Source organism: Xyrauchen texanus, chromosome 40 (genome assembly GCF_025860055.1).
Source record: "Xyrauchen texanus isolate HMW12.3.18 chromosome 40, RBS_HiC_50CHRs, whole genome shotgun sequence".
Taxonomy (NCBI): Eukaryota; Metazoa; Chordata; class Actinopteri; order Cypriniformes; family Catostomidae; genus Xyrauchen; species Xyrauchen texanus.
Genome location: NC_068315.1, coordinates 31,297,162 through 31,324,463, shown reverse-complemented (window position 1 = coordinate 31,324,463; position 27,302 = coordinate 31,297,162). Strand labels below are relative to the sequence as shown.

General features: G+C 35.7%; 1 protein-coding gene across 1 annotated transcript in view; it reads right to left on the bottom strand.

Moving 5' to 3' along the window:
• reep3b (receptor accessory protein 3b) overlaps positions 1 to 27,302 on the bottom strand; it is a 45,535-nt gene that overhangs the window by 1,807 nt on the left and 16,426 nt on the right. The window contains exons 2-7 of the mRNA XM_052113043.1: positions 25,093 to 25,165; positions 17,181 to 17,257; positions 16,789 to 16,909; positions 14,364 to 14,477; positions 7,832 to 7,970; positions 1,651 to 1,790 (exon numbers count right to left, since the gene is read on the bottom strand). Coding sequence (XP_051969003.1) covers positions 1,651 to 1,790; positions 7,832 to 7,970; positions 14,364 to 14,477; positions 16,789 to 16,909; positions 17,181 to 17,257; positions 25,093 to 25,165 — 664 coding nt within the window. The remainder of the gene's footprint in view (positions 1 to 1,650; positions 1,791 to 7,831; positions 7,971 to 14,363; positions 14,478 to 16,788; positions 16,910 to 17,180; positions 17,258 to 25,092; positions 25,166 to 27,302) is intronic.

Below are 27,302 nucleotides of genomic sequence, written 5' to 3'. Positions count from 1 at the left end.
GCTTACTAACAATAAAGAATCAATAAAGAAAAAATCATCTTTTGAAAATACCTCTAAATGACATTCACTCAATTAAATGGAGGAAGAAAAAGATATTCACTGCAAAAAAATCCTATTGTTTTCCATTTAAAATGTTCACAAAATGGTTCACTTAAAACAAGATACATTTACTTGAGAAGCAACAGATGCAAATTTTAAACTTCTTTAAGAGAATGTAACTTAAATATAAGTGTATTTTTTCATTGGTTATACTTCTGCGAGTGCAGTAAATACAAAATATACTTATATTCAAGATCTATTCTCTAAAAGCAAGTAAACATCTTAAATGCTGCTTCTCAGGTCAATGCATTAGCTCCGGCTCCACTTTATTTCACAACGAGAGTGCTTCTGCATATACTTGTGACATTTTGTTACTTCCTGAAACTGTTTGGAATGTCTGCAGTTCATCTGGACTGTGAGCTGTGTGTTCATTCTCTCCTCAGTCATACTCGAGCGGAGTGCTGCTCTCACGCGTCATCAGTTTAATGTGATCTCATGTTACATTAAATTACATCAAATGACTATATCTCAATGAAAATTTTCATTGATAATTTTTTACTGTCGAAAACATCGCCTAATCGGTTTCAGCCCTAGTGTGAAGCACGCCACCTAATGAGCATCACGTGCAATATGTGTGTGTGGAAGATGACCAAGAGCAGAGCTCATTCACTTTGAAGCGTGCAGCACATACAGTCTATATATTTATATAAATCACAGCTTCTGTGGTTTAATAATCACACCGGAGGTGAGAAACTACCGTCAAAAGCACACAGAAACTGAAAGGGCTTTACTCAGTTTTCTGCCAAAATAAAGGCTAAATTTAAATGGAAAAAATATATATATTTGTCAATATTGTATAGTTACATAATAATTACAGTAATACTACTACTACTAACAATAAATCAATGTTTTATATTTAAGCAATATCTCACATCTGTGATGCTGTTATGAAGCACTTCATTTTAATAGCTTTGGATAAAAGCATCTGCTAAATACATAAATGTAAATGTCATTTGGCAAAAACACTGGCAATGTTGCATTTTGGTTTGTGCTGAGAGGTTCTTATTGATTAATAAGGATTATTGATTATCCGGTGAAATTTTAGATTTGTGATTTTTTGATCATGTAAGAGCTAATATGACTTTGTTTTTTGTTTGATGACTTTTGAGTTATAATTGCTAAAGCCAATACATATTGTTTAAAGCTTGAAATTACTGATAATTAAACATTTTGATGTCTTGAGTAACAGTTGCTGAAAAATAAAATAATGTCCTCAAATCATCAGTTGTACAGTACTGTATTTGAAAACTGCAACATTCAAAATGTGTTATTCTTTTTTTTTTAAACGGGTCTCTGTATCGGCAAAAACTAAAAAGGAAGTATCACTATTTTCACTTGGTCAGTCTGCAAAATTTTTATCAGGACATCCCTACTACATGTTGTGTTCATCTCACAAACCAAATATATGTATACAATATACAATAATTACAATATAATCATTTGTCAAAATCGTGCAGGCTTAATATTACATTTTTGTTTTAAAATAATACAATATAATGTACACTTAGTAGTTCTGTCTTGAAAGAAAATGTGAAATGCAGTTGGACTTACATCTTTACGCAGCCTTGAGCGTGTGATTTTGATGCTTTGAGATCGTCTGAGGCCGTACGAAGACACAGCTTCATCCTCAGAGTACACAGGCTTACCCTCATCATCACTCCGGTCATCATCATCATCATAATGATAATAATCTGGAAAAACAAAACAGCTTTATATACACTGAAAGCACACTAAAGTCTTCTTTAATATTATCAAAAATCAAATGTCAAGAAAAACAGAATGGACAAAATAGACAGCTAGTTCAAGCATGCAACAGGTGGAACTGTAAGCATCAACAACAAAAGATATAGAAAGCATTTACTTTTAAAAGTTGATCATCTTATTTATTGTTCTATCCTAACTATGCACAATGTTATGGTAAGTTTCTTTATTTTATTAGCATTTTGCATAAGGTGTAATTTTCCTTGCTGTCCATGACCCTATCAGAACAGACTTGAGACTCATCAGTTGAGAACAAACCGATCAAGTCCAGACTAGATTCCAGTAATGGAGGGAGGGAGGGAGGGAGAGAGAGAGAGAGAGAGAGAGCGAGCGAGAGGCCGAGTTAGGCTGCTCCTGGTACCATCAACTCTGATCCAAGGGTAGCGCTGAGTGCAAGGCAGAGTCAGCCTGTGCCAGGACGCCTAACACCAGCCAGAGCAGATTCACTGAACACTTTATCACTCAAACGATACGATCAAACAAGACCAGCTCAGTGCACAACTGTGGGCCTAAGCCAGTATTGTGCACGCAGTTCTCAATTCAACCATAAGGGGGCAGAATAAACATAGAAAACCATCGTTCTGAACACTTTCCTTGTTTGTCTCCACACCCACCACTGTTTTCAATTACTATAACATAACTTCCTTGAGATTTGGAAAAGCACATAACTAGCGTTGTAGGACTATTCTTGAGTTTGGGTCTTGTGCAAGCGAAGCAGAAAGACAAGAAATACAGAGACAGAACTGACAGGTCTTTGGTATTTTCTGTGGATTGTTAGTAGCTTTAAAGGCCAGTCGGACTTCTCTGATGTTTGTCATCAATTAGATTTGACTCTGTTCCGCTAGGTTCATTGTCTAAATATAGTCATTATATAGTAGCCACAGCACATGGCGATATAATAATACACATTTTTTTGGTACAAAAATTAATTGTAGCAAAGTAGATTCAATATGTTTAATGCAAGAATTAAAATACATGATAAAAATCTAGTTAAAAATAATCAAGGCATGTTTTCCACTTAAAGGACGCAAGGAAAAAGAATAGTTAATCGTTGTCATTTATGTACACAAAATAACAATACATAAGTAATAAATAGCAAAATTTGCCTATATATATATTTTGTTTGAATTTGTTAAGTGCTTTTTAAGTGTTAAGTGTTTTTGTTGTTTTTTTTTTTACAAAATGAGGGGTAATCAGCATTATGCCACAAATAGTCGATTGAGCTTAACTTGTATGGAATCCAAAATATTCCTTTCACTTCAGGAATTAAGGGAATTAGTCAAATGACGTTCTCTTTAAGAAACTTAATGGCCAAATAAAAAGTGTATTAAAATCATTGTCATTACTAAGTTTACATGGACACCAGAAAGCGGGTTATAGCGAGAAAGCAGCGTTCCTATTTAAATGCACTGTATTAGTGGTGTACTCTTTACTCCTGTATACAAGAAACCACAGAAACATATTTTCCCAGTGATGCTTGTGAAAACAACGAACATGACATCTGAGGAAGACTGATATTTTATTCTCCTTTGCTTCGCTTTATTTCCAGAATATTAAGAGTTACCTTAACTTTCAATTACGACCTGCAGCTGAATTACGCTGCAATAGTGGGGTTTCCCCCTTATGTCAAACTCCAGGATTCCTTCAATTTACGAGTAGGTATAGTTTATAGTGTTTTTCAGGGGTGGAAAAATGTTTTCCTATTAAGGGCCATTAAAGAATTTACTAAATGATTTGCAGGCAATAAAATTGTTTGCAAATTTTGATTGTGGGTTCAAATTAACATATGCATTCCATTAGGCTTACATACTCATGTACTAAGAAAAAAAAAAAAAGCTAAAACCTATTACACAATACTTTGCATTTTTCAAAATGACATAATATATATATATATATATATATATATATATATATATATATATATATATTTTATATACAGTTATCAGGAATCAAGGCCATTTCTTCTTCTTCTTATTATTTCTCAAATGGTCTTGCAAGCCATATACGCACTGAGGCCGGTGTATGTGCTTTTCCCACAGTAATCCCAGAAATGTTGAATTTGTTCTGCTGGCTTTTTGTTGGGCTCCACCCTATGACGTTTGTTATCCGGTCAGTTCACACACATGCAAATTAATAAAAACCCTGTAAGAATGCCGCTTATGCGTTTACATGGTCACATAAGCTGCAGAAACCTGGGTGTGTCAAATCGCTTTCTCTTAATCCCTTAAACGGCTCAAGGAAATCGGCATTCTCATTTAACGCCTCGATATATGGTACAATGGGGGCTCAAGCTTCTATACACTCTACAATATTGTCACTATACACTGCAAAATGTTCCTGTTCCATGAGATTTTTGCATGTTATGTCTAAAGGCTGATTTTGAGGCAATTTGATTTGATTTAAAATCTTTTTAATGTTGCACAATAATGTAGCTAATGAAAATCCCTCAAATTAACTAATTTATTTTAAGAAAAAATACTTAGAATTTTCAGTTTTGTTTAAGGTCATTAAATCAAAACATTTTACAATAATTGTCCAATAAGTGAAATTATATGCTAAAGGCCCCTATTAAACACATTGGTTTTTTTTTTAAATTGGGACAAATAAACTTGTAATGAAACATTTTCAAAGTGGGCTCACATTTATAATAGAGATACATTTGTTTATAGAATACTTGAGATATAATAAAATGTTAAATGTGTTTGAAATAAACAGAAAAAGTAGTTATTTTGCGTAAGCATCACAATTTGTTACTCAAAAAAGCATCTTGATGTCTCAGAATTATTTGCATTAGTTGTCAAATTGTGCCCTATAACTATTGCCCTGGTATCTACACAATATCTCTTTAAACCCCCTAGCGGCCTTTTACCCCAAGTGAGGGAGCCAAGTGTGGTAAAAGGCTCCCTCAGCACGGTTTTTAAAAAACTGAATTTTATCAGAATAACCTTTCATTATTATTTCCTTCCACACAAATGATGATGCTCCATCAATATTCAATAAAAAAAACTAAATATTTATTTTACCGTGATACATTTTGTGACCAGAAAAAAGCAAAATGTCCATAAGGGGTGCCTTTAGCCCCATTGTATCCTACTTCCTACGAAATAGAAAAACAAATGGGTGTGACGTAATTTAGAACAAAACAAAAAAAAAGAAGGCGTTTTTGCATTCGCTTCGGTGGTTCGTAACAGCTCGCCCGGGCAAACATTTAGGAAAAATTTTATTCAACAGCAAATCACCTTACTGCTATTGGTCCACATCATCGTTAGGTGTAACCTAGAGCTCCATCTACCTTGATGCAGACAGCAAGTTCTGTTTAGTGAGTCAAAATGAACACATCGGCGTGTAGAGTTATTAGCGACCTGGTGTAACTTACCTACATCTGTATGATCGTTCGCTTAAGAGACATTTTCCACGACTATGTCATGTGAAGACTTTCGTTTAATTAATCTACTAAAGGAATCAAAACTCAAATACTCTCAAGTGCCTACACCTGTCTAAAGTAAGATATGCCCACGATTATTATTTTGACATTATCACTTTTATCCACTTCAATTTTTAGCAGTGTCATTATAAATCACAATAGCAGCGTAACCGGCGCATATAATGGCAGCGTACATCAGCGTCATGAGTTCAAAATATAACCAAGACAAATGAAACATTTTGAAATCATCGAGTGATTAAAACAGCTTCTTTTACTGATCTTATGTGAAGTCTACTCATAGAATGAGGCATAAAGTCACTGATAACACATTTTAGTTTTAACACATTGGTTAAGGTTTTACATGTAGCGTCCTCATATTTAAATGTACTTCTAAACACCTCCCACGGTGGTGTTGCAGGTGTCTGAATGTTCGGAAACATTTTTAGCCCGGAACAAAGAACGAAAACTTTACATGACTTTTCAGAACACTGCATCCTGCAAAAACCCGGGAACAAACCATTATCTTAATAGCATGTAAATGTGGTCAATGTTGCTTCATTTTATATTGCCAGCAAGGACACTGCAAATTTATCTTCAAAATTGAATATATCGTCCAGCCACTCATGTAACTGTTGAATGAAATGCCATTAGAGAACAAAGAAACACACAAGCTTATGGCATTCTCCAAAGCTGACCTCTGCTGCTTTACAGAAAGCGTAACCCAACAATAAAGGATGGGCGAATAAATAACACACTTAAGCCTCTCTTTACACCTGCTGTTTTAAATTCAAACTGCAATTAGTAGCTCGTTTGATCAGTCAAGGGTCTTTCACCTTGGTTTAAGCATCTGAAAGGGAATGCCATTTTGAAGGAGCTGGCTTTCTGATGGCTTCATTGCAGATGAGATGAAAATGACCTGGATGCAGGCGGAATTTCAAACGCGGTGGGTGCATTAGCATACTGAGATAGAGGCACATTATGTATTCCGCTCAGAGGCTCCCCAAGCTTTTTTTTCCCTCTTCATCTTCTCACAAAGTGTCATTAGACCTTTCGTGCTATGAACGTGCCGCTATTACTTATTACTCTCAAGTGATCGAGACAAATACTAAATCCATTCCATTTGCTCCAGAAGCAGTGCTGCGCTCACATACTGGTGATTCCCAGAAGCGTGTGAGATTGCGTTGAGATATCATTATGAAAGCTCTAAGATTTACAGATTTACTGTAGAAAAGCATTCTTACGTCAGGGTTACCACATCTACTGACCAATGAATTTCCATGACTTTTCCATGTCATTCATGGTTACTGCATTAGGGTTGTTAAAATATAGAGATCGCACCATATAGATTGCACTCACAAATAGCACTTTCTAGCTAATGGAAACATTTAGAGCCTTGTATATCTAGAAAAATTAATATTCATTAGATTTTATTAATTATAAAATAACACTTTCAAAATTAAATGATGACTGTGGGAACCCTGGTGCATACTGCAATTCTTTCCCATCTCCCGATAGCGGTTTTACACAGCTCCTTAGAGGAAACGAGGGGATTTCTTTTTTTAAATGCTTTTTCGTTCCCTAACAAAATCGCAATAGTTTGCATTTCATTGCAATAAGTTGTGTTCCCTTGCTTTTTTTTCTTCTTTTTTTAAATGGATTTATCCATCCCTTACAAAGATTAACTATGGTTTTACTACAGTAACTATAGTTCAGCTATGGCATTTATGATAAATCCATACTAACTACAAAATTTGCATGATTTGTTTACTACAGTTATCAAATTTGAACCATGTTATTTGTGGCAAAATAATAGTAATACAGGAAAACCAAAACTATAGTAAAAAAAATCTATAATTCTGCCAAAAAAAATAGTAACAGCATGGTTAATTTGTGGTACATGTACCATAAATTAATAAAAATATATAAAAGATACATGGTTATTGCAGGTTTACTTTAGTAAAGTCGATTCATTAGGCACTGTTTTTTTGGTGGAAACTATTGTTATGAAAATATACTTATTAACAAAAAATATACCACAAATTCACCAGGGCGTTACTATAGTAAAACTATAGTTACCATGTTTTTTTGTTGATGTTTTTTGCAGACTGAATATGAATTTTATCACCAAAGTTTTGGTTTCCTTGTTTTATTACTACGGTTTTACTACAAGTATCATGGTTAAAATATGGTTACTGTAGTAAAACCATGGTAAATCTTTGTAAGGGATGGATAAAGGTATTGTCAGGAAACCAAACTGTCTATTTTTTTAAAATGTTTTCAACTTAAGATTGAATTCCTACCAAGAAATAAGCATTGCCGTATTTGCAATATTTGCTTGATTATCTCTAAAGCTCACTTGAATTTGTTCTAGAGCATAAGACGAGATGTTAAGTTTTGGAAGTCTGTCTAAAACTTGTTTCCTTAGGAAGAAACTAGAATAAAAAAACCTGTCAATGTCAGTGACTGACTGGGCACTAAAAAGAATCAGTGAAAACAAGAAAACAAGGGATGCAGCGTAAATAAATAAATTGCAAGGGTAGGATGTACCAGCTCCATCGGGCTGGTCCATGATGGCTCTTCTGTCTGGGTTGGAGCTGGAGTACCCAGAATACACATCTCCTTGAGAGATTTGGGTAAGATCGTGCATACTGAAGCTTCTGAGCTTCTCAGTGATGGCTCCTTGACCCTGCAGAGAGAAAGAACAGCAACTAGTTATAAACATGTCAGCACCGACAACACAAAACTGCTTTAACTGAGCATAACTGCATGGACATCCATTATGGCATAACAACATGCATGTGTATGATCAAATGAAGAAAATAAAGCTATTTTAGGCTCTGTTCCAAAATCTAGCGAGCTGCCTGGCTGTTTAATGCCTAAATAGGCAGCTGCCTTCTAAGGAAACTTACTAGGCTAAATAGGTGACCGATTTTAAGCACTCTACATAGGCAGCAGCTCTGTGCATTATTCAAATAGTACTTTTTGCATTAAAGGAATATTACAGGTTCAATACAAGTTAAGCTAAATTGACCACATTTGTGGCATAATATTAATTACCACAAGAATTACTTTTGACCCCTCCTTTTCTTTAAATAAACCACAAATCTGGGTTAGTGAGATTTACTTACAATGGGAGACAATTTATGAACGTTAAAATACTCAACACAAGACAAACAATACTCGTGTTAACATGATTTTAGTGTGATAAAATCACTTAATAAAGTTTCTGTGGAAAGTTCTAGACAATTTTACAACTTCGTTGCCATGAAAGCTCAATAATATATGAGTTTTAACAGAAGAATTAATGGAAGTGCTTTGCAGTAAACTCTATTTTAGCCAAAATAGTCTAAACAAAAAATAGTTTTTTTTGGTAATGCCACAAATTCTGTTGATTGAGCTCAACTTGTACTGAACCCAGAATATTCCATTTAGTGCACCAGAGACTTAAATCGCAAGTTATTTCAATTTAGTTTGGTGAGCATAGAAATATATACAGTGAGGGAAAAATGTATTTGATCCCCTGCTGATATTGTACGTTTGCCCACTGACAAAGAAATGATCAGTCTATAATTTTATTTTTTTTGGTAGGTTAATTTGAACAGTGAGAGACAGAACAACAACAAAAAAATCCAGAAAAACACATGTCAAAAATGTTATAAATTGAATTGCAATTTAATCAAAGAGTGAAAAGACCAAAGAGCTGTCCAAGTATATCACGGACAAGATTGTAGATCTACACATGGCTGGAATGGGCTACAAGACCATCGCCAAGCAGCTTGGTGAGAAGGTGACAACAGTGTGTGCAATTATTCGCAAATGGAAGAAACACAAAAGAACTGTCAATCTCCCTCGGTCTGGGGCTCCATGCAAGATCTCACTACGTGAAGTTGAAATGATCATGAGAACGGTGAGGAATCAGCCCAGAACTATACAGGATCTTGTCAATGATCTCAAGGCAGCTGTGACCATAGTCACCAAGAAAACAATTGGTAACACACTATGCCGTGAAGGACTGAAATCCTGCAGCGCACGCAAGGTCCCCCTGCTCAAGAAAGCACATGTACAGGCCCATCTGAAGTTTGCCAATGAACATCTGAATGATTCAGAGGAGAACTGGGTGAAAGTGTTGTGGTCAGATGAGACCAAAATCGAGCTCTTTGGCATCAACTCAACTCGCCGTGTTTGGAGGAGGAGGAATGCTGCCTATGACCCCAAGAACACCATCCCCACTGTCAAACATGGAGGGGGAAACATTATGCTTTGGGGGTGTTTTTCTGCTAAGGGGAAAGGACAACTTCACTGCATCAAAGGGACGATGGACGGGGCTATGTACCATCAAATATTGGGTGAGAACCTTCTTCCCTCAGCCAGGGCATTGAAAATGAGTCGTGGATGGGTATTCCAGCATGACAATGACCCAAAACACACAGCCAAGGCAACAAAGGAGTGGCTCAAGAAGAAGCACATTAAGGTCCTGGAGTGGCCTAGCCAGTCTCCAGACCTAAATCCCATAGAAAATCTGTGGAGGGAGCTGATGGTTCGAGTTTCCAAACGTCAGCCTCGAAACCTTAATGACTTGGAGAAGATCTGCAAAGAGGAGTGGGACAAAATCCCTCCTGAGATGTGTGCAAACCTGGCAGCCAACTACAAGAAACGTCTGACCTCTGTGTTTTGTTTTGCAGAGGGGCCGAATACTTATTTCCCTCATTAAAAATGCAATTCAATTTATAGCAATTCATTTTGACATGCGTTTTTCTGGATTTCATTTTGTTTTTATTCTGACTCTCACTGTTCAAATTAACCTACCATTAAAATTATAGACTGATCATTTGTTTGTCAGTGGGCAAACATACAATATCAGCAGGGGATCAAATACTTTTTCCCTCACTGTAGCACAAACTGATGCCAGACATTGCTGCCCACATTGGTGGCTCACTAGGTTTTGAAACTGAACTTCACTGAACACAAAACTCTCTAGAGACTATACAAAACATCCTTTGGATGGGTGTGTTTTAGGCCTAGATTTACATAGTTTTTATACAGACATAGTGGTCTGTTTTCAACTGATGTAATGATACCATTGATTTTTAGCACAATGTGTATGAGTCAGTCAAAACTTAGAAAAAGAGTGGAAAAAAAAAAATGGGCTAAAACTGTTAAAATGATGTTGCTTTAGAAATTCTGTAGCATTACCTGCACTGGAGAGAGCAGGAGTGCAGTATTCCTATAGGTATATGTCAATAAAAATTGACAAGAAAGAGATTATTACCAAAGAGAGGATTTAAAAGAATAGTTAACCCGAAATTTAAAATTATTTACTCGTCCTCATGTTGTTACAAACTACTACAGACTGCAACTGAACATTCTGCCTAAAACCTCCTTTTGTGTTCCACGGAAGTAAGAGGTTTGGAACAACATGAGGGTGAGTACATGATGACAACATGTTCATTTATGTGTCTATCCCTCCAATAAACAAAAAAGAAAAAGAACATGGAATAAAGTGAGAAAAAGGGAGAAAGAGATACACTACCTTTCAAAAGTTTTGAAACACTTGACTGAAATGTTTCTCATGATCTTAAAAATCTTTTGATCTGAAGGCGTATGCTTAAATGTTTGAAATGAATATTAATTTAATATTAATTTATTTCATTACAAAACTAAAATTTTATTTAAAAAAACAAGTTTTTGAAATTGATGACTTGGACCAAATAATAAAGAAAAACAGAAAATAAGTGCCCAACATAGATGGGAACTCCTTCAATACCGTTTAAAAATCATCCCAGGGTGATACCTCAAGAAGTTGGTTGAGAAAATATCAGGAGTACATGTCTGCAATTTCTAGGCAAAGGGTGACTACTTTGAAGATGCTAAAATATAACACAGTTTTGATTTGTTTTAGATTTAGTTTGTCACAACATAATTCCCATAATTCCATTTGTTATTCCATAGTTTTAATGACATTTAAATGTGAAATAATATATATATATATATATATATATATATATATATATAAAGGATGAGTAAGTGTTTCAATACTTTTGACCGGTAGTGTACGTTTGAGTAAATGCAGCCATATACAAGAATAACTCTGACATGAGCCTTTTAAAAGCCCACTGGCTTCATTTCAGAGAGATGTCTTCAAATAAGTATCAAATAAGAAAAACAATGTTTGACAGCTCCTGTCTCATTGCTGTTCAAGTTGAAAAACAAAAAAAACTGTATGGTATGAGAGTTTCACATATTTATGGCACCATCTTGTGGTTATTTGTGAAAACAAGTGGTTTCAATGTTTATATTGATCTATCTAAAATACCAGCGGACTTCCGCAAAAAATGACTCATATGTTGGGATAAATGACAGCTAATTTTAATAAAGTAAAAGTGACAGTAATGATTACATTGGTACTGATATTTTAAAATGAGCATTTCCTGAATATAAGCAACTTATGCTTGATTAAAATATTTTGTTTATATTATTTTATTGAAAAAGCATATTGAAATTACAAGCTTCAAATATGATACAACAGGCATTTGAGGTATAGCTCTCAATCACCATTCCATTCATGCCCACCACTATAAACATTTAAAATAAAATAAAAAAAAAAAACACAAAGCTTTAAAACTCTGACATATACTTTTTATAAGATATATTTAAAAGTACTTAATATATGCAGCCTGCTCTGTCATTATAAAGATCTCTTTATTTTACATTACGGGCTATTATGATGTCATCTTACCATTGCACAAGTTCCTGAGACCCAGGGACAACAGTTTTACAATTTTCCTTTTTAAAATGTCAATAGAGGGTTTGGTGCATAAAATACATATGATAAAAATGGTTTATTAAAAAATATTTTTGTATTCATATTGTATTTTATGTGCTGAATTTAACTGCAATACATTTTAATCCATATTTATAGACCAAGGAGAGGAAGTTGTCATGGCCAAACTCTCAAAAATTTTGTATCTCTGAAAAGCCCAGGGAGTCCTCTGATAATATCCCAAGATATACCACTGTAGCATGTATGGGCCAAGAAAAACGTAAATAACAAATGTCTTATACAAAAATTAAATGCTGGGCCTCAGGAGGATAATGACTTTTACAGCCTATTGTATCAAATATGATTTTCAGATACAATTTTCTGACAATTCTTTCATATGTCAGGCTTTACAGGGTTAAGCAGGACAGTGGCCACATGAAAACTGGAGCAGTGTTCTGTCTTTGATTAGGATACAAGCTTGATTACATTGAGTGCTCCACTAATACTAATGGCCTTGAGTTTGTTGCACAAAGAAACCGTGACCTTTGCTTGGAACTAGGGGTGTGCGATATTGACAAAAAATTATATCTCGATATTTTCTGGGATTTTGCCGATAACAATAAACAGACGATATTTTGCATCCTTCAAAAAAAAAATTGTTGAAGGCTTATATTGTACTAGTTTCCTCTTACAACATATTAATAGCATAACATGATCATATTGATTGTTCATATTATTAATCGAAACACTATATTGAAGGAAAAGATCTTTATCATTTAAACTGAATCATTCAAGTAAGAACAATACAAAACACTGCACTGCTGTAAGGTGAACTGTGCAGCATACAACAAGAACATATAACATAGTAATAAAAGTCTCCAAATGCAAGCTTTCAAACATAGCACAAGAAAAAGGGTGTAAACAAATTACACCCTTCTGAAAATGTTTGCATAGAGTCAAAGATGAAAAAAAAAAACCCAGGCAGTGTGTATCTTGGGTGTAAAGTCTTTAAAAGTTGTTTAAAACCATCTCTCTCAACCGCTTGAATTGCCACATCTTTTGCGACGTAATTGGTGACAGCGTTTGTTATATCTTGCCATCTGTCGCTTTTTTTTGTCGTAAGGAACTTTTTTGCTAAATGATTCACCCAAAGTTTGAGTGTGTTTTTTGCTTTTACCCTGTCAGCTGCAGGCGTGTTGTGTTCAGTTGACTCGCAAAGCTTTTCATATTCCTCATATTCAGTGTGGTGGGTAGTTCGAAGATGGTGAAACGGGTTGGTCGTCGAACTGCTTTCGACTGTAACTGATTTTTGGCACGGTTTGCTGATTGCCGTCTTTTGACTAGCATCTAACCTTTCAAAACCAAATCACCTCCATGCTATTGATGACGAACAACGTTTAGCAATTTAATAAGCGTGGGTTGTAAGGTTGTTGATGTTTGATGATCTCCTCTTGCCGTTTCTTCTCTCATTTTTAACGTCTTTCATACACACCGCAATCTTATGTGCAACATCACAATCTGAATGCGCATGTGCAGTAGTATATACTACTTTGCTGCAGCACGCAGTAAATTCGTGGACACTTAACATGGATTTTTGAATGGTTTTTGAAAATGAGTGACATACTTGATAATGTGATTTTGCATATCGTTAAAGCAACAATTGCGATATTGTCGTAGACGATATATATTGCACACCTCTACTTGCAACTGAAATTTGTTTGTGTTTAGTTTATTGCTCGGTTTGTGCCGGCACACTTGAACTCTTTGTTGCAAAAGGGAAAGTGGATAAAGTCAACAAGAAATGGGATTCACAACTCATTTACTTCAGTAATGTAATGTATTTAAGAGTGAAACAGGACATTTGATGAGAAATAATAAATGTAGGGCCGATTTATTTATTTTTTTTATCCGTTTGGCTATTGGTTACCATTATTTCTGGTGTAGGCAACATCAAGAGGAAAGTCGTTTCAGAGGCGGACAAAATGTAATAACATTTTGATGAAATATTATGAAGACAAAATATTTTTTTCTTAAGAATAACTTGCAACAATACATCACAATAAGAGCAGGAATGTGGATTTAGGAAGTAAATACTGTCAATTGTGATTTCATGTAAACTTTAAAAGGAGGACACATTGGAATTCAGCCAACATCAGTTACAGTATTAGAAACTCCCACACAAATACACACACAAAAAAAAAACACCTGTAGTTCAGAAGCATAAATATAAACTCCACCCCAAAATGGCTCCATTATCATTCTTTAAGTGTCTCTCCAACACACACAAACACACACACGCATACTCAAGCATACACTTGCCTTGACGGCTGCCGTCACAGCTGCGGTTGCAGCGATGCTCAGGCCCTGCTTGCCAAAGTTCAGCATAGTCTCGTAGCTTCGCTCTTTTGCCTGAACTAGGTAGTCATCAATTTCCTTCAAGAACAACAGGCAAGCAAAAATAGTGAGTGAATCCTTTCTGTTCTTAAGCACATAATCACTACAACACTAAAATCATCAACAATGAAATACAAAATGTATAAAGGTGGTACTAAAGCAGTGGTTCTCAACAGATGGGTTACAACCCAAAAAATTGATCACAGGTCTGCTCTGATTGGGCATTTAGCAAAAAAAACAATGCAAAAAATAAAATGCAACTGACCATTTAATTGTGCATTGTTAGGATAGCATAATAAATAAGCTTTTCGCTTCCCCTATCTTTTGTTTTTAAGGCTGTGCGTCAAATCATACTTCAGTATTTTGGTACAAATGTATCGCCACTTCGTTATATTCTTAAAGGAATCTTCCTGGTTCAATACAAGTGAAGCTCAATCAATAGCATTTGGGGAGTAATGTTGATTTCCACACAATTTTGGCTCATCCCTCATTTATTTGAAAAAAGCAATCATTGTTACAGTAAGGTACTTACGATGGAAGTGAATGGGGCCAGACTATACATTACAGAGAAGGTTAGTAAGCAATTTTATCTCACCAAAATCATGTTAACATACATAATGTTTACATCTTGTGGCTATACTTATGAAACAGTGTGTATTTTAACATTTATGTACTGGCCCTATTCACTTCCATTGTAAGTGCTTATTTTATTAAACGAAAGATTATATAAGGTATATAAGATATTTTTTTGTGGAAATTAACATTATGCAACAAATGCTGTTAATTGAGCTTAAGTTGTTTAGAAACCAGATTTTCTTTTTAATATTAATACAAGATTTGGCCAGGTGTTTCTATTTTTCCGTATTGTTTTTTCACCTAACGTTGCATATTGTTGGGCCTATGCAGTTTATGGCAATATCATTTAATTTCAATGTTTAATTTAAAAGACCACAAGAAATACATTTGGGATTGTATGGATTTTAGTCCATGTCTGCTAGATTTGAGGTAATATACTGTATATGCTAATGTACTCTTAAAACTTGCTAAAACGAACCTAAAAATTTTGAGGACTCATTTTGCACTCACAGGCGTATAAAAATATTTGTCCAATAAAATGCTCTGTAGAATTAAAATGTTCCTCCCCATTTTACCACCCGTCAATGACTAGCAATAGCAAGTAGTTGTGCGCTGTAAACTAAATCCTATTGGCTATTAAAAAAAAAAAAAATAGAAAAAAAGTTTAATATGTCCCAGCACAAATTCCTTTTTTCAATAGGAAATATTTCAACACAGGAAGGAAAAATTGCGCTTGTAAGCCATTTCATGGAATCTTTAAGCACATTTTAGTAGGGATGCACCGATACCACTTTTTCTCTTCCGATCTGATTCCAATATCTGAAGTCTCTGAAGTAGCAGATGCCGATGCCAGTGTTGTTTTTTGCATAATCAGTTTAGAATATCTTTACATTATTGTGTGGAATTAATTGAGAGTATTCTTTAATATGCAAAGAAACACAAACCTCTAACTACACATTATTTCAATATAAATGTGTAGTTTATTAAGAAAACCTTTATTATTAACTAGTATACAGGATAATGTAGCAGCAAAATTAACAGTAATTCCAGTCTAAAGCCATGTACACACTACAGAGTTTTGGGAGTGATAACCACATTTAAATGCGAGAGTGAATCTCCTAAATTATCGTTCCATTTGTGTACGGAATACAGGAGTGACACCCGCAATTGTGATGACTGAAAAGTGTTTTTTGTTTGCTTTTTTTGAGCGAAGAGAGTATCCATCACAGATGTATTATCATCTGACAAAGTTTAGTTAGCTGCCGCTGACAGAATCGCTGTGTTTTGTTTACACACGTCTAAACGGCTGCTGTTAAACAGCACAAGCGCTCTCTGGACTGTAACATACGGGTTACCCCGTAGAAACTACAGATGAGAGAGAAAGACTGGAATATATGAATGAATGATGACACATACCTCTGTAAGTGTGATTTACATCTCACACGTCACCAATCACGTCATTTACAACTAGTTGTTCTGTTCCGTTGTGTACACACTTGGTGGAATTTTTGAAAATGTGGTTGTCACTACCTGAATTTTGGGAGTTAATTCTGTTGTATAATGCGGTTGTCACTCCCGTATTTTTTACTTTTTTACTTTGAATATAATGCATGAGTCATATGACCTACTTTAATGGTGTTTTTATGTTTTATATGTCATTTTTGGAGCTTGACAGTAAAATGACTAACACACAGTATCGATACAAGTGACGGATTGGTGAATCCCTACATAGTATTTACTAGTAGAGGGTGATTAATGTGATCAGTAGAGTTACCCTTTCTTTGGAGGACAGCAGAGGATGCAGAGCTTTTCTGTAGATGACACTAGCTCCTCTCGTGTAGGGAGAAAGAAGCCAGATCACAAACGCAACCTTGATCTCATAATACAGGGGAAACCTTCAGATTAGAGGAGAGATTGAGAGATACGTTACATCCGATTAATCAGATAACATAATTAAACTCATTAAGGCTGTATTCCAACAAATTAATTTGTGCAATTCCAAATTAAAACGCCAACTTCGTTTCATTAAACCCTGATTGCTTCACTGAATTCCTTGGTCGAGGTTGACAAAAACAAGATCTTAAATGAAACGAAGGCTTGTGTAGCCTGACATGAATCACATGTAATCAGGTAAACAAGGCTCATGGGTATAACTGTTAGTCTCACCAGGCTATGGTTAGATCTGAAATGGTCTCCACCACTGTATACAGGGCGAAAACAATCCAGTACATCATCCACCGCACCTGAAAAAAAAAAGTTATGTTAATATGACATTTTTAATTACTGAAGGATTCATAATACAAACATTAATTAACACATGAATAAGATGAGGAATAACTTTAGAAACTCGAAATAAACAAACATAGTGTTCGTTTAGGTAGGCCTGTGCATGCTGGGATTTATAAGATCTTAAGAAACTTTTGGCCATTATAACAGATAAGTGTGTTAGTTAACTGATAAAATGGCAGATTTTATAAAAAAAAAAAAAAAAGAATAGAAAATAACCGTACAGATATCAGCCGATATGATCCAGTGACAAGTCATTTTTCGGCCCACACTGAAAGCAAACTTGCTGTGATGTAAGACAATCACATGCAGGGCGCCTCCAAGTAGGATTTTGCTTAGGGCCCCCATATGCCCAGAAACTGATTGTGTGCATGCCTCTTCACATTTTGACGTCAAACGCAGTTTTGATTCACTCAAAAGAGTCAGCTCAAGGGTCATTCATTAGGGAGTTGGACTACACCGGTAGCACTGTATATCGCTTGCTGTAGATTCAAAAGAACCTGCTCATAAGAGTCATTTGTTCAGGAATCGGACACCACCAGTAGCACTGTAGTTTGCACACTTTAGATTCAAGAGAACCTGCTAATTAGAGTCAGTTGTTCAGTAATTGGACTACACTGGATGCATTGTTTGTTTCACACTGTATGACAGACAATATGAATCATGTCTGACTAATTATCAGACATCAAATGCGTTCAGGTAATGAGGACAAAATCTTCACAGAGATCCAATAGGAACTAGAGAGATTGCAAAGGGGAAAAATAATCATCTACGAGAAGATCTAGCATGAAATGATGCATGCTAGCTTCAATTAGATAATTGATCAAATCATAAACAAATTGAAAAACACTTATGGGAGTTCAGGGACCGTAAGAAGAACCTAAACAAAAGCGACAGCGGACGGAGCAACAATGTTTTGGACTCGGACACCGACCAGCCTACTTTCTAACTGGGACATTAAATTCATCCTGTAATGCTCGAGATAAACTGTGACTCGCCAGTGTCCTCTGCTGCTGATCTCAGTAAGCTATTATTTAATAACTCTGTTAGCTTTCCTTACATGGTTGTCCTCTTATTTTATGCATTGTTTAGCTCATTTTAGACCAACTACTCGCAAGGTTCGGAAGATCGCAGCTGTTAAGTAAATTTAGGACTCTCAATCAAGACATAAACATAATATTATATGCTATGGCAAAACTCCAAATATAATCTGCTACACCAATGCTAATAATGATTCCACTGTTACAGTTTACAGAATTTAGCAAATTAAGCCATAGTTCAAACAAAATAATCCAATTCCATTACCTGTCATCTTTAGCGCAGATGTCCTCTCTGACAATCTTGTTAAGCAATGTAATAACGTTGGATTGCATTACTCTTTATATTTAAATACGTTCTCAAAAACAAGAATAAAAGCTGTACACAAACACTGTTGTGATGTGCAATGTTTGTTTATGGGCAGGTAGTCACGTCACTGCACGGTTCTGAAGTCAGTGGAAAAGCGTGTCTGGCTTACGAAAGGCTCCAGACTGCCCAGACCATGAACCAATGGAGCACTGGCTCAGCACGCGAACAATCTCAATTTCTGTGGATATGGGCTATGGATAAGGACAATAAGTTGTTGTTTTTGAAGTTAAACACTTTTTTTTTTTTTTTTACTGTTTCTATAGAAAAAAAAAATTACAACATTTTATTTACCTAATTTGTTGTTAACTACAACATTGGATGACACTGACATGGTCTGCGGACATAAAGTGCATCCCTATATGATATTCTTAACGCAGCACATAATCAAGTATTGCCAAGGCCAGTAGACACTCAACCAAACACAACAAAAGGCACCAAACTAAAAGCAAATTTAAATAAAATCCATAATTTTTTTTTCTCTGTTCATCGAATAGAATGCTTTATCCATCCACAGAGTGGCTTGCTAACATAAATCCAAGCACACCTCTTTTCCTAGGAGGACACACAAACACAGCTGAGTGTTACAAAAAATCATTATGGCTGTGACATTCATTTCCATCCCAGCTCTCTCTGTCTGCAGCAGGAGCTGTTTTGTATGCTCAACGTCTCCTGCTCTTATCCTCTCTGAAGAACAGAGAGCTTTCAGAGAGCTTCTTAGCATTTCAATTTAAAACGCCCGTGCAGACAGTCATGTGATCTACAGCCTTGAGCCGAAGCTCTCGGAGGTATTAGGTGATATTTTCAGCCTCACTGAACAAAGTCAAATGAATCCATGCAGAGGCAGCATTACCAGTCTGACAGGAGGCGTCAGATTTAATTGGTGTCCTCCGCATGAACCTTTGGCGGTCCGAGAGAGATCAATGCATTGCATCAACCACAGAAAGTCTGCTGCTCGGTGACAAACCATCAAACTGAACCCACCAGCAACGATCCACTCACATGGCCATTCGAGATGCAGTTATGGGGTGTACGATATAAAAGCATGACCTCTTTCACTGTTGATTGCATTGATAAAAGAAATCAGACCCACTTTATATTCAGTGTCTTTAATATACTTCCATTAAAACAATTAAAGCTGATGTGGAAATATTTTCTAGAGACAACTTGAAGTAAAGCTCAAGAAAGTTGATTTCCTCAAAGTGCAAATACCGCTAACAAACATAACTTTTTCGGGAGGAACAAGGGTGTATTTGTTTATTTTTGCTATTACGTATGGTAGCACTAGTGGCACAGAAATTACATTTGTCTCTAAGTCCCTGATCAAATTTACTTATTGTTTACTAAAGGGTTGTGTACATGCATTGTACTTGCAAGTAAAGTACCTCTAAAGTAGTTACACTGTTAACCATACCCCTACCCATACCTCAACCTCCGTAATAGCAAATGTGAATCTTGATTGTTTCATGGTACATGCATGTACATTGTATCAAATGCTTAAATTTGCTTAATTAAAGTACATAATAGTTATGGACACCTAGTATAAAGAGGGACCTACTAATCAAATCAGATGTGGAAGCGTTCCTCACATAATCCTTTTTATTACAAGACTGCAATTACCTAGGTTTCATTAAAAAAAGTATGTGACATGAAAGCAGAATTGCAAATACTTTGTTCTATCTTGTAGCATTATTGGGTTGAAGGCAATTCAGGAATGGGACGGCACCCAAGACAAGCATGCCTTTCCTGTTCAATGCTGTCTGCGGATAAGGAGTTGTGTAGCCTGTTTTTCCAAAGGAAAAAAATCCTTTGAAGTATCTTGATTGTGAATGGACATATTCCTTTCCTGCTCAATGTGTGTGTACTGCGGAGAGGTTTCTTTGTTCCACATTTAAACTGGGCGATAAGACACATGAGCTGGCCTACTCTATGTTTATCTAACTAACAGGAGTTGTAGGCATTGTAGAGATTTGCTCCGAGCAGACTAATTGCAATGTGGTTTCTGAGAGCATCTAGTCTATGCTAGTAAACATCTGCTTTGTTGAGCTGCTTTTAAACTTTATTTTAAGTCCAAAATAAACCAGCAACTCCAGTCGACTGGCCCTATTAAAAGGGACTGCAGCACAAAGCATAATTTCTCCAGTTTTATTTTTGACATGACTGGAAATGAGGTTTCAATTACCAGTCTGCACTCAAAGGCAAATGCAGCAATGGTTATGACATGTTTAGGGAGTTTAAAAAACAGCTTATGTGGTCAGATGAGCTTTTACCTTTTTTCTTAGGCTTTAATGTACGTTTACAATACATTGAACATTTTAGCAAAGAATATAAACAGTTCTGACCTTCCACCAGTGACTGAAAAGTAACTGAAAGTAGACTAATCAGATTACATTACTTTCACGTGAATGACATTACATGGATTTGGATACTGATTACATTTACAAGTAATTAGTAATTTGTTCTGGAATACGTTTTTTAAACGTTCATGAGGGAAGCTCATTCACACACTTGTGTACGTGCTGTACACAATCCAGAAACAGTGTTGCCAGGTTGAGGTTTTCAATTTCTTGAAGCCTGCACTGTGTTCCAGTCGGGCTGGTGGATATCAAGACTTTTAGTGAATAAGGACTTTTTGGTCTGTTTCTCATCCACTTCACTTTAGAAGACATGGATTAAACTCCTCGGGTCATATGGATTACCTTTATGCTGCCTTTTAGACTTTAAAGTTTTGTACCCCATTTATTTACATATTGTAAGTTCAATAATATGCTCCTTTTAAAATAAGGGAGAACACATTCATTGATATATCACTGTAGGTATCATGCTTTGAACGGGTTATATTACTAGGCTATGCAAAAATATGCTAGAAAAACAACAAAGGTTTTTCCTGCTACACAAGTTCAGGGAATATTTGCTGAAGCTCAAAGACTGAAAACACAAACTGAAACACTATGATGAATTACACAATTCAGGCGCATATCAAACGGTTCTGTTTAGGAAAACGTGGTGCTGGTTTAGGTTATAAAACTGAAGAGGGGAATGCATTTCACTTCAGCAATAACTCAACTCTGCAATGCAGCACAGCTTACAAACAGACTCTAAGGTTACTAGGGTACTGAAATACCAGAAGTACAACCACTAAGACAACCTCAAATTAGACGTCTGAAATAGACAAAGACTGAAGGAAAAGTTTTGTAAAGACAATGTAGTATCATGGCAGGACACCAAAACAACAGTTATCAATATACAAGTATCAATAGTTCATCCAAAACTGAAAATCCTGTCATCATTTAATCCTGTGCTGTTAAAACCCATGTGTGCTCTTATTTGCTACACAAAAGGAGAAGGCGATCTGGGTCTTTTTTTGGAGTTTGACAGCTGTGGTGACTATGAACTATGTAAAGATTCTTCAAAAATTCTCCTTTCGTGTTCCACAGCATTCGGGTTTGGAACAACACATGAGGACTAGAATTTTTAAATCATCTCTCAAGAACAATCAAACATTTGGTACAAGACCATGCAGTATGTCAAAGCTCAATGGAGCAAATCCATACTCAATATGTTTCTCTTATTGACATCCTGGTTTGCCGGTTTACGGTGATGTTGCTATGAAGAAGCATTGTTACGGAGTCTACAGAATTCTGTATTCTACAGAAGACACAGAATCTGGATGGACCTGATTTAGCATTTCAGCATAACACCTCCAGCAATCTCTCTCCTGAGGACATAGGACAGAAAGGTAGGTCCTTAAAAACAAGTAAGTGCAAAAAGAACATGTCATCTGATCCAGTCGCACAAGCAAACTTACACTGCCTCCTAACATGCCTGAACTTGTTTACAACAAATAATGTGCTGCCCTGTTCACATCCCAGTCAAAGGAGTGGTGTGGGAGAGTAGTTAAAGATCTGGGCTACTATCCCAAAAGTTAACCACCGGAACCACTGAAAGGGTTGATTCATGGTCACCACTGTGCCCTTGAGTAAGGCACTTAACCTCAGTTCACTGCAGTCAACTGTCCCTGTAATAAGTTTACTGTAGATCGCTTTGGAAAATAATGTCTCTTCAATAACCTAGTAAGCTCCATACATAGGCAGCTGCCTTCTAAGGAAGCACCCTAACTGAACCAATCTCAAACGTGAACAATTGGAAGGCTTTACACAGGCAGCAAGATAGCTAGACAGATGTAGTGTTAATCTTGTCAATGAATTTACAGAACATTTTAATTGAAAAAGGTTTCGTCAACGCCAACCAAGATGAGACGAAAAAGATGTGTTATGGCCATATTTTAATTATTTTAATTAAAACATACTGTTGTAAGAAATATGACATAAAAAAATAATACAGCAAGATATTAATAGTGCACAAACAGAAGCATCATCATCTAGAGAAACATTTGTTTATAAAAGAAGTAACATCTAGAAAGAACTGATTCATATAATCCAATAATTCAATATGTAGAAGATTCCCCCACTTGAGCTGCGTGAACAGAAAAGGCTGACAATGACAAAATGAACTGATTTTCAGGTTAATTTAATGGGTTAAGTATCTCACTCAAACGCATCCCTTTATACATGACATAAATTACTATATCCACAAAATACATGTAATACAACCTACATCTACACAGACAATGAAGTGAATAAATAGACGAATTTGAACTAAATTATTTTCAAGTCAGAATGTGTAACTTGCAATGCAAATATGCTGTTTCTGTAAAAACGTGCTACATGCAATGCAATATCCTAAACTGGCTAAATCCCAGAAATTATGTTATTAAAAGTATATAATACCACACTGGTGGCCAAATGTTTGGAATAATGTACAGATTTTGCGGTTTTGGAAGGAAATTGGTACTTTAATTCACCAAAGTGGCATTCAGGTGATCACAAGGTATTGTCAGGACATTACTGATGTAAAAAAAACAGCACTATCACTATTTGAAAAAAAAAAAAAAAAAAGTGATTTTTGATCAAATCTAGACAGGCCCCATTTTTTGCAGCCATCACTACAACACCTTATCCTTGAGTAATCATGCTAAATTCATCATTTGGTACTAGAAAGTCCCTTTAAATCGAACCCTGCTGAAAGCTATTTGGTTCGTTAAATGAAGCTTAACATTGTCTTTGTGTTTGTTTTTGAGTTGCCACAGTATGCAATAGACTGGCATGTCTTAAGGCCAATATTAGGTAAAAAATGGCAAAACAAAAAACAGCTTTCTCTAGAAACTCAGTCAATAATTTTTTTTGAGGAATGAAAGGCACTTCATTGACTTAAAATGCTTGAAATTGCCAAAAAACTGAAGATTTCATGTGGAAGGCCAGATGTAGAACTAAACAAGAGGATAAGTACATCAGAGTCTCTAGTTTGAGAAATAAATTCCTCACATGTCCTCAGCTGACAGCTTCATTGAATTCTACCTGCTCAACACAAGTTTCATGTACAACAGTAAAGAGAACACTCAGGGGTGCAGGCCTTATGGGAAGAATTGCAAAGAAAAAGCCACTTTTTAAACAGAAAAACAAAAAGAAAATATTAGTGTGCAAAGAAACAGACATTGGACAACAGATAAATGGAAAAGAGTGTTATGGATCTCAATCACATTGAGATTTTGTGGGATCAGATAGACTGTAAGGTGCGTGAGAAGTGCTCGACAAGACAGCCACATATACGGCAAGTGCTACATGAAGTGTGGGGTGAAATGTCACGCGAGTATCTGGACAAACTAAGAGCTAGAATGCCAACGATCTGCAAAGTTGTCATTGCTGCACATGGATTTTTTTTTATTTTTAAGAGAACTCTTTGTAGTAGTTAAAGAAGTTCTGAATTTTTATTTGTTTTTAATTGTAATAGTAATTATTCATGTTACTGATGTCCTGACTACACATTATAATCAGCTGAATGCCACTATTTCTTTCCATAAGAGCAAAATATGTACATTATTCCAAACTTGTGGCCAGCAGTGTACGTTTGACACACGTTCAAATCAATAAATGTTTATATATTTTTTAAATGTTAAAATATTTTAATAAAATGTGGTCTGTTACAATTTGGCACACATTTAGTCATTTCTCACATTATCATCAACTAAAATATTTAATTTTCATTGACTAAACTTATATACCATTTAAGAGAGTGTAAAACTGACTAAAATATAAATTTTTTACATATTTACTAAATTTAAAACTTTAGTATGTAAAACTACTTTTTCTTATCCAAGCTTAATATACAGAGACAACTTGCTGCAAGAACACATTTTACTGCCACCTTTTTGAACATTTAAATTTTGGAACCAAAGTTTTAGAACCAAAAGTGTCTGCTATATGACAATTAGCCAAAAATATACATAGGTGAGAGTACTGAAAGGAAAGGATGCAGTGTGTTTACTTACATATTCCTTGACATTTTTGGTTTTCACTGCTTTGTAGGAGTAATACGCTGGGTAAAGGTTTCCAAAAACCAGCCTGTGTAAAAAAAAGAGAGGGTGAAATAAACTATTACTCCTCAAGCAGGGTGATGAATAGGTTTGATCCTATAAAAAAATTCTTCCATTACTCCCGTCTGTATGTCTAGCTCTAATAAAAGCACTCACTTCTTCCTTTGATTGTGTTTACAATGTAAACCAACAATTTCCTTTTCTTCCTTTCCAAAAGAAAAAAAAAAAGAAAATGTAGAGAGAGAGAGAGAGAGAAAGTGTACAAGAGATATCTAATGTAAAACATGTCCTAAAACAGATGAATTCCATGTGGCCTGCAGTGGATAGACAACAGGGTGGTGTGCTTTTAAAAGGGAAGAGAAAAAGCAGAGGCAGATTTCTAGTGATCCACAGGAATTTTGCCCAATAAAAGGTTTTAAACAGAAATATGATCAAGAAACAACTATGTACAGTAAATGTCGACTGAAGATGATCTCTTGGAAGAAAAAGAGGTCACGTTTATAGTTGAGCTACCGTTTAGCCAAGAATTTTATTTTCAGTGCTTCTCTAGGATATTCCATTTCATCCAATGAGTGACTGACCTGAGAGACAAGCCAAAATACCAGCAGATGGGCCCAGTGCCAGCCATTCATCAGCGGACTGTCACACCCAGATATGTCCCATTTATTATGTTCCACTCGACTAAATATGCAGGAGAACCTGCAGAACACCCACCAGTGATAGTGAATCCTCTTTTCGTGCAAGACTTCCAGAGGCACTGAGCAATTATTGCACACTCAGATAGGGTTGAGAACTAAGAATCTATTTATAATTCTAATTCGGAATGATTCAATAAAAACAAAACAAAACAGGAACTGAATGATTTCCATGGATTTGATTCCGCCTGTCTGACGGAACAACATACTTAAATACTCTTAAGGGGGTTGCACACTGGTGGATGGCATGGCGCATTCTAAATTTCAAAACAATACATTTTTATGTAGGCAAGCACACCTCAGCCACCGCTCGCCATCTGCTGGTGCTGCCCATAGCGTTTTCCATTAAATTCAAACCAAATCATTTTCAAAGGGCATACGTTATTTGCTCTAGTCATCACTGGATAATATATTGTGTATATATGTACTTTCAAATAGCCTACACAATGTATTTCCAGCTGTGGTTTGACAGCTTGAATAAACCCCATTCAATGCTACAGATAGAGAAATTGAAAAATTAACACTGTTATTTCTAATAGTTTGGTTTGCACAGTTACACCAGTTTCATACACTAAACTGCAAAGTCATCAATCCTCTGTCATGCCCTGTTTGATACCTGTGCAGTGTGGTACATCTGAAGAGTCTTTCCTGCATTGCTATTCAGTGATTTGGCAAAACCACTTGAAAATACAGTGCAAAACATACAGTTCTACCACCCGAACAAATGATTCTTATCAACCGGTTATTTTGGGTTGATTCTCAATGTGCGTCCTTTCAACATCATCATCCACCCCTGGAAAAAATGAAATCAGATATGAGGTTTACGACTAAATTCAGACTACCTCCTGGTTGTTGATATGACAATGATGTAGATAAAGATTGTTTTATGTTTTATGTTATATCACGTTTGAAAATCTAAAACAATTTAGTAAGAAAAATACACAAAAACAGAAGAATTCATGAAGCAGGACAATATTTTTTCACATCACTGTACACTTAGCCTTTGTTGTAGTGGGATTATATAATGTATATATATATATATATTAGGGCTGTCAATTTAACGCGTTAATTCAGTGCGATTAATTTGACAAAAAATAACGCGTTAAAATTTACGCAATTGATTGCACCATAATAAGGAAGATTCCTGAGAAATGCAAGCTTGTAATACCATCTGTTTACTCCAGAGGGCAGGAAGTGAAATTTCAGCTGTATGAGCAACAGACAGTTTATACAGTGAAGAAAACAACCCACTAACCCATAACCCATTTAACTTGAAACAGTGAACTAAACATTTTATGTTTATGATGTAACGCACCGGAGACGCTACACAAGCATGTCTGACGCAGGTGTAGATTGACGGGTCCTTAAACAAGCCCTCATAATAAATCTCCAACTGATTGACAAATTCACATGTGAAATGGATTGCTGTGAACTGTGTGCCAATGATTGACTTATGAATAATATGGTAGT